This window comes from Capra hircus, chromosome 5 (assembly GCF_001704415.2).
Source record: "Capra hircus breed San Clemente chromosome 5, ASM170441v1, whole genome shotgun sequence".
Taxonomy (NCBI): domain Eukaryota; kingdom Metazoa; phylum Chordata; class Mammalia; order Artiodactyla; family Bovidae; genus Capra; species Capra hircus.
The window spans coordinates 48,301,427-48,316,570 of NC_030812.1; the positions used below are offsets into that span (position 1 = coordinate 48,301,427).

Consider the following 15,144-nt stretch of genomic DNA (forward strand, 5'->3'; position numbering starts at 1 on the left):
AAAAAGGAACAGTCTCATGGCACATGAAAGCTCCCCTCAGGTAACCGTAAACTACTGACAACCACTTTTGGTGAGGTTTTTCCAAACTCATCTAGTAATTGCATGTGCCTAAATTTTCTATAATGCCGCTGCTGCTTAGTCGCTTCAGTCACGTTTGACTGTGTGCGACACTATGGACTACAGCCGGCCAGGCTCCTCTGTCCATGGGATTCTCTAGGCAACAGTACTAGAGTGGGTTGCCATGCCTTCCTCCAGGGAATCTCTCCAACCCAGGGATCAAACCTGGGTCTCCTGCATTGCAGTCAGATTCTTTACTGTTGGGCCACCAGGGAAGCCCTCTAAATATAATAACTATACAGAGAGATTAAAACTATAGAGAGAGATTTTCTCAGTGATCTAGTTCCTAAGACTCTGTGCTCCCAATGCAGCGGGGCCCCAGTTCAATCCCTGGTTGGAGAACGAAATTCCACATGCTGCAACTAAGAGTTCACATGCCACAACTTTAAAAAAAAAAAAAAATCTTGCATGCCACAACAAAGTCCTGGAGCAGTTAGAAAAAAAAAACTATAACTTTTCTCTCAAAGATTCCATGAGAGACTTTGTCAAAAGGCGTAGCAAAATCCATATAAACAATTCCATCAGTATTCTCCCAATCTCTTTTTCTAACATTCTCTCTTATTTAAATGGCCATTGCTAATAATATAAAAGAGTGATGAGATTTATGGTAAAAAGAAAAACAAACTCAGTAGATAATTTGGCGCATGGCACCTAGAACTGAAAGAAATAGGGAAAACCAAACAGGGAGAATCTTTGCATCTCTTCAGCACAAAAATAAAGATCTTGTATGTGGTCCACATTTTCCATCTGATTTTATTTTTCATCATTTCAAGTTTGCTGACAGACTTAAGGTCTACCGTAATTGGATCATAGCCACTGAATTAATTTTCTTAAGGAGTAAATACAGAAAAGAGAGCGCTTGAAATGACATTCAGCATTTCTTTCCTTAATACTCTACAATGTCAAGGAAAACCAACCAGTCTATTTACTGCCCAAACTACCAACATGCATTTAAATAGACATTTTATATTTAGGTACTGCTGAAAAGGAATAGTATTTCTCTTTTTCATCACTGACATGTTTTACAAAAAACATGAAATCATAAGCTGTACAAAATTAGGCTCAGTTCATCTTTACCAGATGTTTTCCTCGGCAGGAAATGCTGCTAAAATGAAATCTAATCAATCAAGCCACAGTCTACATTTTTCCTTCTAGGATTCTCTTAAAGCAAAATAAAGAGGGGGCTCTCCTTTCTCCTGGAATCTAAGACAGGAAATTCCCAGAAGACAAAGTGCAATGTATCTGTCATTTACAATGTTTAAACTTCAGGTGAAATGAAATGTTGCCCATTCTTCTAAAGGGGATTTCAGATTTTAGAAAGACATTTTAGAAACACAGGTAGAAGCCCTGTGTTAGGTGGTGAGGAGCAGCAGGCCACGTGTTGAGCTTGGATCCCACCAGTTCTGGGCCTGCCACTAGACAACCCAAGAATATGGCAAGATGCTCTCCATGTCTTAGTTTCTTCTCTGTTAAGTGACAGAATTAGGTTAGTGGGCCTTTAAGAGTCTTTCAAATCAGTGTTTCTAGAAGTGTTAGTTCAAACCACTTGCATAACAACCACCCATGGGCCAAATATCTGCCTTTTAATACACTCCTGACATGTTGCTTATATACAGTCAAGTTTGAAAAACACTGCCTCAAATTCTAATGTTTTATACCTCTGTGTATCCATGGAGCAGCCAGGGGGATTCCTAGCACTACGTTAGGCATTATGGCAGAGAAGGCAATGGCACCCCACTCCATTACTCTCGCCTGGAAAATCCCATGGACAGAGGAGCATGGAAGGCTGCAGTCCAAGGGGTCGGGAAGAGTTGGACACGACTGAACTACTTCACTTTCACTTTTCACTTTCATGCATTCAGATCAGTTCAGTCACTCAGTCGTGTCCGACTCTTTGCGACCCCATGAATCGCAGCACGCCAGCACTGGAGAAGGAAATGGCAACCCACTCCAGTGTTCTTGCCTGGAGAATCCCAGGGACAGGGGAGCCTGGTGGGCTGCCGTCTATGGGGTCACAAGGAGTCAGACACGACTGAAGCGATTTAGCAGCAGCAGCAGCAGCAGGCATTATGGGGATACACAGTAATATGAGGCCCTTATCATTAAGCAAACTGCTACTTCATTAGGGAGAGAACACAAACATATTTGAAAAAATATCAAACAATATAAAATAATTTGTAATGAGCACTAAGCCAGTAGTGACAATTGCTGACAATCTTAAGTGTTGAAGGAGTAGGGAGGAGATATTAGGATCATTAACAAGGGCTTAGGTAACAGCCTGGTGGGAGGAGCTGGGGGAGACTGAGTACGATCTGGTAGACAGAAAGGATTTTCACAGAGAGGATGTCGGAAGAAACCCCAAGCCCTGTCACGGGGATGAACACGGCCCACAGAGGACAGGGTGAGGACGGCTACGGCCAGTGCAATAGGTCCTGGCTGTGAAGTAGTGGGGAACAGCTCTGGATAGGTGAGGAGTGGGGCAACCACGGAATGCCTCCAACGCAGCCAGTGTGAGAGCAAACCCACCTGTCTCCCCCCATGAACATCCCCTCTTCTTCCTAAGCCAGAAACCTGTGGGCTGTCCTTGTCTCTCCCTTCCTTTCTCCCTCACACCATGTCCCTTTTCCATGGCCATGTCCTGTCAACTTCACCCTCTAAGTATTGCTTCTGTTCCATTCTTGCTTCTTCATGTCCCGACCTCCTGACAGAGGCCCCTTCAAGTCCACCCTTCATGGGGTTGCCCCTGGAGTCGACATAAGACACAACTAAGACTGTTTCCCTCCTCTCCCTGCAATCTCTCAGACCCACAGCTCTTCTTCTCCCCTTTCCAAAGGTTCAACAGAAGCCCAAGAACTCCAACAAGCACAGCCTCACAACCACTGACCTGGAGGATCAAGTCCACACTCCTTACTATGGGTTGTGGTTTTCCCTACATTTGTTCAGCACTCAGTCATGTCCGACTCTTTGCAACCCCAAGGAATGCAGCATGCCAGCCTTCCCTGTCCATCACTATCTCCTCCGGAGTTTGCTCAGACTCACGTCTACTGAGTCAATGAAGCCATCCAACCATCTCATCCTCTGTCACCCACTTCTCCTCCTGCCCTCCATCCTTTCCAGCATCAGGGTCTTTTCTAGTGAGTCAGCTCTTCACATCAGGTGGCCAAAATACTGGAGCTCCAGCTTCAGCATCAGTCTTCCAATCAGCAAACCAAACTCCTACAGCTTCCTTCCCACACCATAATGTTTGCCACAGCCAAAGCCTTGACTCCTGCTGCTCTGTCGCCCATGAATTGCCTCTCTGATCTGCACCACTGCCTCCAACACATACGCACACACCCTCAATGTGCATGCTCCCCTGCATACACACACACTCGCATACACACACACTCGCATACACACACAGAGTATGACCTACTCCTTGTTTATCTTTAGAGATAAAACCAGACATTAATTTCCACAAAGAGGTCTTCTGACAGAGAGAGGCGCTCAATTAACATTTGGAGAAGTTAATACAGGACTTAGAAAACTAGGCTGAAGCATTTTATTTGTTAATAACAAGGAAGCATGGGAAGGTTTTATGAAGAACAATAAAAAGACCAAAGCAGTAAGTGATGACGATTCTGCTGACTGCAAAGTACAGACTATATTAGAGGAGAGAGACCATGGAAGGAGGGCCATCATGTGATGTGATCAGCAACCACTTGAGAAAGAGAAGGCAGAGGGACTTTCCTGGTGGTCCAGTGGCTAAGACTCCATGCTCCCAATGCAGGAGGCCTGGGTTTGATTCCTGCTCAGGGAGCTAGATCACACATGCTGCAACTAAGCATTCACATGCTGCAACTAAAGATCCTGCATGCAGCAACTAAAATACTCCACACGCCACAAGGAAGATGGAAGTTCCTACATGCTGCAACTGAGACACAGCACAGCCAAATACACAAATAAATACTTTTTGAAAAGAGAGAGAGAGAAGGCAGAAAACTAGTTGCAGACTCTCAATGGCTATTTGCTTAATGAACTAATACATTTACTGTGCAGCAGTAGGAGAAGGTAGTATCTCCCTGGTGGCTCAGATGGTAAAAAGTCTGCCTGCAGTGTGGAAGACCCAGGTTCGATCCCTGGGTCAGGAAGATCCCTTGGAGAAGGAAATGACAACCCACTCCAGTATTCTTGCCTGGAAAATCCCATCGACAAAGGACCCTGGCAGGCTACAGTCCATGGGATCCCAAAGTGTCAGACACAACTGAGCAACTTCATTCTCTTTCTTGCTTCTTTCTAGGAGAAAGTAAAGTCCTAAATATTATGAGAAAACAGTCCCTGTCCTCCAGGAACTCATAATATCACTGAGGAAATAAAATCCACCCTCAAATCAAGGTAGAATGTGATGAAGGCTCACAAGAGTGGTACAAGGAAAATGTGATGAGTCAAAGAAGCAGATGCTTATAGTTGAGCCTGTCAGAGACTGGACTGATGCTGAAGTTGAAACTCCAATACTTTGACCACCTGATGCGAAGAACTGACTCATCTGAAAAGACCCTGATGCTGGGGAAGATTGATGGCAGGAGAAGAAAGGGACGACAGAGGATAAAACGGTTGGATGGCATCACCGACTCAATGGACATAAGTTTGAGTAAACTCCGGGAGTTAGTGACGAGCAGGGGGGCCTGGTGTGCTGCAGTCCATGGGGTCACAAAGAGTTGGACACGACTGAGCGACTGAACTGAACTGACTGCTGACTGTTTCATGAAGGAGATAGCATATGAACTGGCACTTTCACAGGGAGGCAGGCTGGAAACACGTGAAGAGACTGAGGGAGACCGAACACAGGGAGCAAAGGTGTGGAGCAGGCATATCCCCCAGTAGTTCTGGGAACACGGAAGACAGTGTGACTTGCCTAGACTTGGGTCAAGGGTACAAAAGGGAACAACAGGAACCATGGCTGAAAAGAGAGGTAAATGCCAGACAGTCAAGAGCACTGGGCGATGAGCTGGGAAATCCATGCTCTGTGTTGAAGGTAATAGGTAGTCACTGAAGTTTCATGAGTGAGGAAGAAGGGATGAGATCTCAGAGTCCTGCCTGGGGCATGTGGATCAGGCAGTTCAGTAGGATGTCAAGCACAAGTCTCCAAACCCCAGGCCACAGACAGTACCTCCCATCAGATCACTGGCAGTATGAGATTAGAAATAAAGTGCATAATTAATAACATGCTTGAATCTTGAATCATCCTGAAACCACTCCCCTGACCCCGGTCTGTGGAAAACTTGTCTTCTACAAAATCTGTCCCTGGTGCCAAAAAGATTGGGGACCTCTGAAAAGGATCTCATATGTGGAATATGAGAATAACGTTTAATAAAAAAGACACTTCCCTCTACAAGAGAGAAGAAGCAAGGAAGCAATGGCTCGGGAGGTGTGACAGGAGCTGGAATCAGAGCACAGAGGTCCGGTGCAGATAGCGTACTTCCTGCGCTAAGTCAAACAGGAAGGAAAGAGGAGAGACGAGAATGCAAAGAAAAGGCGAAATAAAAAATAGAAATGCTCAGGGAAATTCTACCGGGTGGTCAGTATTCTCAACAACTTGGGCAGCTTTCTGCTAAAAGTGAGGGGTTCCAAGAAGCAGGTGGAAGTGCCAGGAGATGAGGAGAGAAATAAAACCTCTTCTCAAGTCCTAAATGAGGGCCTGAGTCTTTGTTTTCTAACCCATTGACTGGGCCCCAGCCACCAATATGACCTCAGGCATGGAATCAACATTAAAGTTGAAACCAAGAAAAGAGAGAGGGAAGCACCACAGAGAAAGAAGGAACCAAGGCCCAACAACAACTCTGGATAAGAACCACTGCTGGTTGTTTGCAGGACGAAGGAAGAACCTGGAAGAGAAAGTGTCATCAGAAGCCCAGAAGGCTGAGAAAAAGATCATGTTATAGAGCCTAATGGAAGACACAGTGTTAACAAATCTGCTATCTCTTCTACACTCACTGCCATCTTTAATGACCTGCCCAATATGATGCTGAGATACAGTAACATGCCAGAAAGTGACAAAACCCTTCAAGTTGGTGATTTTGAAATGTATGATTCCTATGTAAAAACCTGAGTTGCAAATGTGGACAAAACAAATAAACCAAAATGAGAAGCAGAATAATCTTCTTTTGATCCTCAATAATTCCTTCCCAGAAATAATTATTTCTCCCCACCAGTCTCCCTTTAAGGCTAAGAATCAGATCCAGAATAAGCGCCTGGGGATTCGCTGGTGAGGGGGGCGGTGCTCTGATGGGGTTTTTCGTTTGTTTGTTTTTGTACTGCATTTTCTGGTTTTTAAAAAAAGTTCCAGCTTTATTTGAGCCATAATTGAAATATAACATTGTTTAATGAAAGTCATAATAAATATCTGTTATTCGTTTCTTCCTTCCTCTGCTTGTTCTCAAGGTATTGGGGTCCCCTGAGCCAAGTGGGGCAGGCATTGCCCACTCACCTGCATGAGTTCATGGCTTTCCAGAAGATCATTCTCTAGCATCTCCTGGGTAAGGCGCCCCATGGTGCTATAGAATTCATCTGCTGTCTCACAACATTCTATCTGCCTAGATAAAGAAAGGACAGAAAAAGGAATTGTTTAGGAGACCCCTGCTATCAGGTACATGCTGCAGGCACAACAAGACATGCTGTCCCTTGCCATCAAATCAACCAAGTTAGCAATCAACGGAAGTCAAAATCCTATGATTACACTCACAGTACAGCCTGTGGTCGGCAGAGAAAAGAGTTTAAAAACTGGAAGGTCAACATAGTGGTACTTATTCCAGGGTGAGTTCCTCTCTTTGCTATACCGCTCTCCTGACTCGCAGCTCCATCGGTGGCATTTTTATTGTTTCCACGTGACACCTTCTACACGTCTGAACACCCATCACTGGTCAGAAATAATAACTAAGAAATTGGGTACCCAAGAACAATTATCCCCTGGAGGGAATCTGTTGCTCTCAATTTGCAAACAGCAGTACCATTGACAGACTAAAACCAAACCACAGTAGAAATGAAAGATGAAACACACAAGAACTTTCTCTGCACATTTCGTCAGTCCTCAGGATATTTTCACAAAGTCTTTCCAGCCCTTCTCAGGACACTGCTGCTAGCTGGCGATTACACCCTGTTATATTTTTTAACTTCTTATTTTGTATTAAGGTACAGCTGATTAACAATGTTGTGATAGTTTCAGGTGAACACTGAAGGGGCCCAGCCATGTATGTATGTATGTATCCATTTCCCCTCAAACTCTCCTCCCATCCAGGCTGCCACACAACATTGAGTTCCATGTGCTGTATAGTAGGTCCTCGCTGGTTATCCGTTTTAAACATAGCAGTTACACCTTGTTTCTTGCATTTGGTTCAACAGGTAAATAAAGACTGTCACCTGCCATCCTGTGAGACAGGTGAAACTAATTCTTCTTCTAGAGAGGGAAGAAAAAGGAATTACCCAAAGCAGAGACCTGGGTATTTGTTTTATCTATTATGTCATTCTTTGCATAGCAGAAAAACTATTTGCCTTACCAATCATAAGACATACTCTTTGACATATGCTAAGGCTGGGGGATCTCCATAGAGCCAGTCAAAATAATGTGATCCTGGGAAAACTTCAGGCTCTAGAGTTCTGTTCAGATCATATTGCCACAATCATGTATGTAAATAAATGAATAAACTGTTGAAGTGCTGATGCAAAAATTTAGAGCAGCATGTGGACATAAATTGAAAAGTGGTTAAGTTTATCCTGGGGGCCAGGAGGAGAGTGAGGAAGAGAAGTAATGTTTAAGGTGAGTTTTGATAAATATTCTCCAGATTGACAAGGAGGAAAAAGCATCCCAAACATGTGGATACAGGAGACAGAAGGCCCTACCCGGGGAGGTGCATGTAGGTCCACAGATCACAGTGGGGGTGGCTGTACGGCCAGGGGTAGCCAGAGAGAGCTGAGGGTGGTGGTGGTGTTTAGTCACCTAATCGTGTCCAACTCTTTTGTGACCCCATGGACTGCAGTACGCCAGGCTCCTCAGTCCATGGGATTTCCCAGGCAAGAATACTGTAGTGGGTTGCCATTTCCTCCTTCAGGGGATCTTCTCGACCCAGGGAGCGAACCCTTGTCTCCTGTTCTTTACCACTGAGCCACTAGGGAAGCTGAAGGTAGAGAGGTGCAAAGAACAAACCGCAGCGGCCTCATCTGCCTGCTGAGCCCTCTCAGGACAAGAGTCACTGAAAGGCCTTTAATAGAGAGTGTGGGAACAGACATGCCATTGGCAAGGTTGCCCCAGAGGCGGCATGGCAAGTGTAGGGTGTGATGGGAGGCCATGGAGGGCTGTGCCAGGCATGAGGCAACGAGGGAGGGAGCAGTCAGGTCAGAGAAGAAAGGACACATGAACGAGATGCCACTGAGACTGTGCTGATGGCGACAGCTTACACATTCCACAAGTGCCCTGTATGAGCAAAGGAGGAAATTTCACGCTGCAGAATCAAGGTGATGGGAAGGGCCCCGTGGATACGCACGCATGAGGCCCTGATGTTACTCAGGTACACGTGGCCCGGAGATCATCCGCATGATGTTCAGGACTTTTCCAATGGACAGGTTGTGGGGAAGACGACAGGCCCGGGCGTCAGAAAGGTCCAGGGCTAAATCCCAGTTCTACTCACTAGCTGTGGGGCCTTGAACTAATTGGTCAGCCTTCCTGGGGCAATTTTCTCACCTGAAAAGACAGGGAGAATAATCCTATCTACTTCATGGGGTTGTGGGGAGAACTGAATAAGATAACGTGTTTAATCTTCTTAACATAAAGACTGCAGGCCCTTTATGGTGTGTGTTGGTTGCCTTTCCTTTCACTTAATGCTCAAAACATGTGAAATTATAATGAGCAAAAACTCTCAAACATTTAAAATCCTACCAGTCTAACTCACAGATTCCTGAACTTCATAAACAGGAGCCATTTATAATCAGTATATTCACATTATTAGAAGCACAGATAATAGAGCCAAGGTACCCACATTCAAAATCAGGTCTTTCCACTTACAAACTGGGTGACATGGGGCAATTTCCTTAAGTTCTTTGTACCTCAGTGACGACATCTGTAAAATGGGGATGATAATAGAACCTACCTCCTAGGATGACAGTGAGATTAAATGAGTTAATTTTACATCTACAGTGCTTAGAATCATGCCTGTCCATTGCAAGCACTCTGTGACTATCAGATATTAAGTGTAGCTATTATTATTTCAAGTGTGACATCCCTGGGATGACCATATTAATAAACTCTGATAGATAATGGGTAGAGTAGATAGGAATAAAATAAGAACCACCTCTTTTCTTCCTGCCCCATAATTCAGTTCAGTTGCTCAGTTGTGTCTGACTCTTTGCAACCCCATGAATCGCAGCACGCCAGGCCTCCCTGTCCATCACCATCTCCCGGAGTTCACTCAGACTCACGTCCATCGACTCGGTGATGCCATCCAGCCATCTCATCCTCTGTCGTCCCCTTTTTCTCCTGCCCCCAATCCCTCCCAGCGTTAGAGTCCTTTCCAATGAGTCAACTCTTTGCATCAGGTGGCCAAAGTATTGGAGTTTCAGTCTCAGCATCAGTCCTTCCAATGAATACCCAGGACTAGTCTCCTTTAGGATGGACTGGTTGGATCTCCTTGCAGTCCAAGGGACTCTCAAGAGTCTTCTCCAACACCCCAGTTCAAAAGCATCAATTCTTCGGTGCTCAGCTTTCTTCACAGTCCAACTCTCGCATCCATACATGACCACAGGAAAAACCATAGCCTTGACTAGACGGACCTTTGTTGGCAAAGTAATGTCTCTGCTTCTCAGTATGCTATCTAGGTTGGTCATAACTTTTAAGAACTAACAAAAAGGGGACTAGAATCAATCCAGCATACAGTCAAGTGCTGTAGTATTTTAATCCTATAAGCTAATTACTCAGCAACTATCACAATGGTCAGAGTGTGATACTGGTAATAGAGAAACTGCCAATGCTCAAATAGTTTACGAGGCATTAGGTTGGAAATACACGATTGCAGAAAAGGGCTGACATCAGAAGAAAGCAAACAGGTGTGTAAATGTCACAACAAATTCCCCACAGGTGAATTTATTTGCCTCATTGAAAAGCTATCTGCAGTGAAACAAAGGCAGAGGAGATTGCTACGTGCTATTTAAAAACACTTCCAAACAACAATGATTTTTTTTTTAAATCCCTGAATTGTTAGTTGGTGGATTTTTCTTACAAAATTAAAAAATGCTGCAAGTCTCTCAGGAAACAACTTCGCATCAATAAAAAGGCTACTTAAGAGGTTTCTGAAACAAAACACTGGAAGTGATTTATAAGTTCTCTGACGTGTTGTCTATGGGTACCCACTCAAGTCATTTAAAAACAGTTCTAGGAAAGAAACATTAAAAACTTTTCTGCATCTTCAGTTAACTGTAACAATTTCATCCTGATGTCTCTCCCATTACCCAAAAGGCAGATATTTAATGTAACAGTCATAATACATTAGAGATGGGTGAAAATACCCTAGTGTTTTCAGCCCTGATACTAGACAAGAATGTAAGTGAAATCTGTTTGGTGGTAATAGATTTCAAATGGAATTAACTCTTGATGAAAGGGAAGAATTCCATGTTTTCTGCTACTGACTAGGTACCAGGCACCAAGCTAGATAACTTTATACACATTATCTCGTTTAATTTTATCACATTCCACAAAATACCAACCCTGAATATTTACTGGAAGGATTGATGCTGAAGTTGAAGCTCCAACACTTTTGGATGCGAAGAGCCAACACATTGGAAAAGACCCTGATGCTGGGAAAAATTGAGGGCAGGAGAAGAAGCGGGCAGCACAGGATGAGATGGTTGGATAGCATCACTGACTCAATGGACATGAGTTTGAGCAAACTCCAGAAGATAGTGAAGGACAGGGAAGCCTGGCGTGCAGCAGTCCACGGGATCACAAAGAGTCAGACACGACTGAGTGACTGAACAACAACAAAATAATTATAAAGACTCAAACATAAGCCATGCTGCGGTCTTAACCAACAAACCCACACAGCTGTCTCCAGAGCTTTTAGTTCCTCTTCCACCTAAGTCCCTCTCCCCACATTTTTCTGTTGGAAAAACGCCAACAGCATGGGGCTGCCAGGACAACAGCACTGAGGAGGAGTAGAACTCCAGGCCTGAAACAGCCTGCCCCCTTCTCTAAAACAGCTTCCACTTGCCCCCAACATTCACTGATGAGCCGACAGAGAGTTCAGAAGGCAAAAGCAATTGCACAGCAGTCACAACTTTCTCTTTTCCTCATATTTAAATATTGATGGCTTTACACACTGGAGAACCAAAGTGTGGTAAGGCTCTCACACCACAGTACAGAACAGGAAGGGGAAATTACTTACTCTCCCAACTTTGCCCAGATAGCCAGCGACACCCGTAGGATGATTTCCGAACCTTCAAAGAAAACTGAATCCCAAATCTTTAAAACTGTATGGTTAGGGAGACACGTAGCGAAGAGAGTCAGAAACCACTGCATCGTGAAGACATTTGTCAGTGGGGGCTCATATCCACCTGAAATAAAACAAACGCTCTACATTTCTGCAGAACTGATGGTGTGCAAGATATGAAAACACCCTCTTTCAATCTCTTACGTCCATTCAAATACTAGCTTGGCCAAAAAGTTCATTCGGGCTTTCCCATAACATCTTACAGGAAAAACCAAAAGAACTGTTTTTTGGCCAACTCAGTATGTTACGATATATTTCCTGGCTGCTTTTTTTAAAATCTCTCTAAATTCTTGTTCTTTCCTTATTTGGATGGAGGTAGGGAGAGAACATCGGAGAAGGCAATGGCACCCCACTCCAGTACTCTTGCCTGGAAAATCCCATGGACGGAGGAGCCTGGTAGGCTGCAGTCCATGGGGTCACTGAGAGTTGGACACGACTCAGTGACTTCACTTTCACTTTCCACTTTCCTGCATTGGAGAAGGAAATGGCAACCCACTCCAGTGTTCTTGCCTGGAGAATCCCAGGGACGGGGAGCCTGGTGGGCTGCGGTCTATGGGGTCGCACAGAGTTGGACACGACTGAAGCGACTTAGCAGCAGCAGCAGCAGCAGCAGGGGGAGAACATAGGTGTGTTTAATAAAAATCGCAATACTATGAACTTCACAAATTCTTTGTGACATTTCAGAAATCTTAACCTAAAATTTAATTTGAGTGTACCTACTGCAGGGCACTGAAAATCAAGAAGGATGCTCTCCCTATCAAAAACAGGATAAAAAGAAAGGATTTTAACCTCTCAAAAGTAAAAGCTGATTTCCAAAACCTCCTAAAGCCCACTTTTATTCAAATGCTGCTGATAAAAATAAAATTGCTCATAAGCAATTACTTGTTTACTTGTTAATTTATCCATAGTCCTCAGACCACAATGGAATTAAACCAGAAATCAGTAACAGAAAGAAAGCTGGAAAATCCCCAAATACTTGGAGATTAAGCAAACTGACATTTTAAAATATCTTTAACTAAATATTTTAGTTAAAATCCAGTTGGTTAGATCCCAGTTTGGTTAGATCCCAGTTTTAAAGATCCCAGTTTTAGAGATCTGGGATCCAGCTCACTTTGAAGTTTCCGAATTCACTAAAACAATAGAGTCCTCTCCCATTATGATTGCATAAGCATATATTTTAATGAAATATAAAAATTTAGATACTAGACTAATCCTTTCTCCAAATTACAGTCAGAAGGTACATTTACCCAAGTACAAGCAAAACAAGATCTGTCCTCCTTTATCCATTTTCTTCCTTCTTACCTACAAAGAAAGAAGTATCTTTGTTCACAGGCTAGAATCTAAGGTCACCAAGGCATTCGGGCAAATGTGGAGCCCAGTGAAGTGTGTCTGATTTTGGAAAAGGCCAATCTGGTCTTGCTGGAAGCTTTATGAAATCCTCACTGGTGTACAAGTATACTGCACAGCCAAATTAAATAAGATTACTCCAACTACTTGGAAGAAAATGCTTAGAGACACCTGTGTGTCACTATAATTTCCAGTGTATTTTAATCACAGATGAGGTCCTCAAAACCCTTTCAGATCTTCCCAGATTTAAATTCATGGGTCAGGAACTGACAGCCATTTAAAGAAAACATAGCAAACATTGTATTTTTGATATCTGGAGAAGTGCAAGCAGTGGGTATGATGACAGCTACAAGCTCGGGTACTTGGGAAGCTGGTGATGCCAAATAGATGGCAGAGACTCAGCTACTGGCAGAGCCACCTCCATTGCCACCTTAATCAACCCAGTCCCTTCCTTCAGGGCTCAGATTCTACCTGGAGGCCAAGAGAGCCCGTCTCCAGTAAGAACTGGTCCATTCATCTCAAGGAAGTCTAAATATCCTTCACTTCACATGAATGAATAAAAGGAGCATTAAACATCTCAGCCCAAAGGACCACTTTTATCTCCTACAACTTTATGAAAATACATATTCTACTCTCCATAACGTCAATGGTTGAAGCAAAACCACAAGCTCGCCCAAGCTGTACCTGTAGTTCAATTTTACAGAACTCGTATAATTCTGATGTCAACTTAGAGCAGTTTAACTGATAGCAAGGCACAGATACCACTCTTTACCTGCTGCTGCTGCTGCTGAGTCGCTTCAGTCGTGTCCGACTCTGTGCGACCCCATAGACGGTAGCCCACCAGGCTCCCCTGTCCCTGGGATTCTCCAGGCAAGGACACTGGAGTGGGTTGCCAGTTCCTTCTCCAGTGCATGAAAGTGAAAAGCGAAAGTGAAGTCGCTCAGTTGTGCCTGACTCTTTGCGACCCCATGGACTGCAGCCCACCAGGCTCCTCCATCGATGGGATTTTCCAGGCAAGAGTGCTGGAGTGGGGTGCCATCTCCTTCTCCGATTCTTTACCTAGAGTACAATATATAGTTGGTGAGCTAGTACTGGTGAAGTATTGGGCTCCTGACTGACTTTTTAACCATAACCAGCTAGAGATTTAACATCTGGCCTTCTTTTGGGTTTTGTTTTTAGTTCTGTTTTTGTTCTCTAGAAATCTGTTTCACTGCACCAAGCTCTACCAAGTGAAATATATGAAAACATGTTTCACCATTCAAGGTTTAGGCTCATAGGTACAGTGGTATCAGAAAAGTAAACTATTTTCAAAGGTAAAATAGCATCGAATCATCACTACCTCCACTCTCCTTGTTTGCGGTTTTCTGAAGAGTATCCAGGTGCTGAGATAATTCAGGGAGATTCAGTCTCAAGAGGTCTCGGAAGACGGCCATATCCACGGACAGTGCCCGGAGATTGTTGACAAAATAGCTTTCAGGAAGTACCTTGTCAATAAGGTAAATCATAATCTGAGGAAAAAAGATATAGAATAAGATTGCTTCACAAAAACTGCTTGCTATACTAACACGTCCTACATAGAACATATTCAAATTGGCAAAAGACAGTTAGCCAAAGCACACCATTCTTTACACGTGTCAGCACCAAATGTTCTGGATTTTCAAGGCTCCTCTCCACTTCAAGGGAAGGAGCAGGTGGCATAATTGTCTAAGTCAGGGGTCCCCAGCCCCAGGGCCATGGACTGGCACCAGCCCTTGGCCAGTTGGGGATCTGGCCACACACAAGGTGAGCAGTGGGAGAGCGAGTGAAGCTTCATCTGCCGCTCCCCATTGCTCATGTTATGGCCTGAACCATCTCCTCTGCCCAAGCCCCATCCATGGAAAAACTGTTTTTCATGAAACCAGTCCCTGCTGCCAAAAAGCCTGGGGACCACTGGTTTAACTCATTCTGACCCTAAATCTGCTGCTGTCTAAAATTTTCAGCTGTGCCACTAGACCTGAGTTCATCCTGGAAGTAGCTGCGATGATATAATCCTCAGCCTCCCTCTGACAAGCCATGGAGCTCAAGCTTTCTCAGCATCCAGCAGAAATCTCAAGGTCAGCTCCTTGATGTCAGCGCAGTTTCATAACCTTAATCTGAAAACTCACAGCTGGCCCATCATGGAACATCCCGA

At 44.2% G+C, this 15,144-nt stretch overlaps 1 protein-coding gene across 7 annotated transcripts in view; it reads right to left on the bottom strand.

Moving 5' to 3' along the window:
- TBC1D30 (TBC1 domain family member 30) overlaps positions 1-15,144 on the bottom strand; it is a 92,428-nt gene that overhangs the window by 15,824 nt on the left and 61,460 nt on the right. For all 7 annotated transcript variants that reach the window (XM_018047983.1, XM_013963894.2, XM_018047984.1 and 4 more), the window contains 3 exons: positions 14,314-14,482; positions 11,523-11,691; positions 6,584-6,689 (listed from right to left, as the gene is read on the bottom strand). In XM_018047983.1, the coding sequence (XP_017903472.1) occupies positions 6,584-6,689; positions 11,523-11,691; positions 14,314-14,482 (444 nt within the window). The remainder of the gene's footprint in view (positions 1-6,583; positions 6,690-11,522; positions 11,692-14,313; positions 14,483-15,144) is intronic.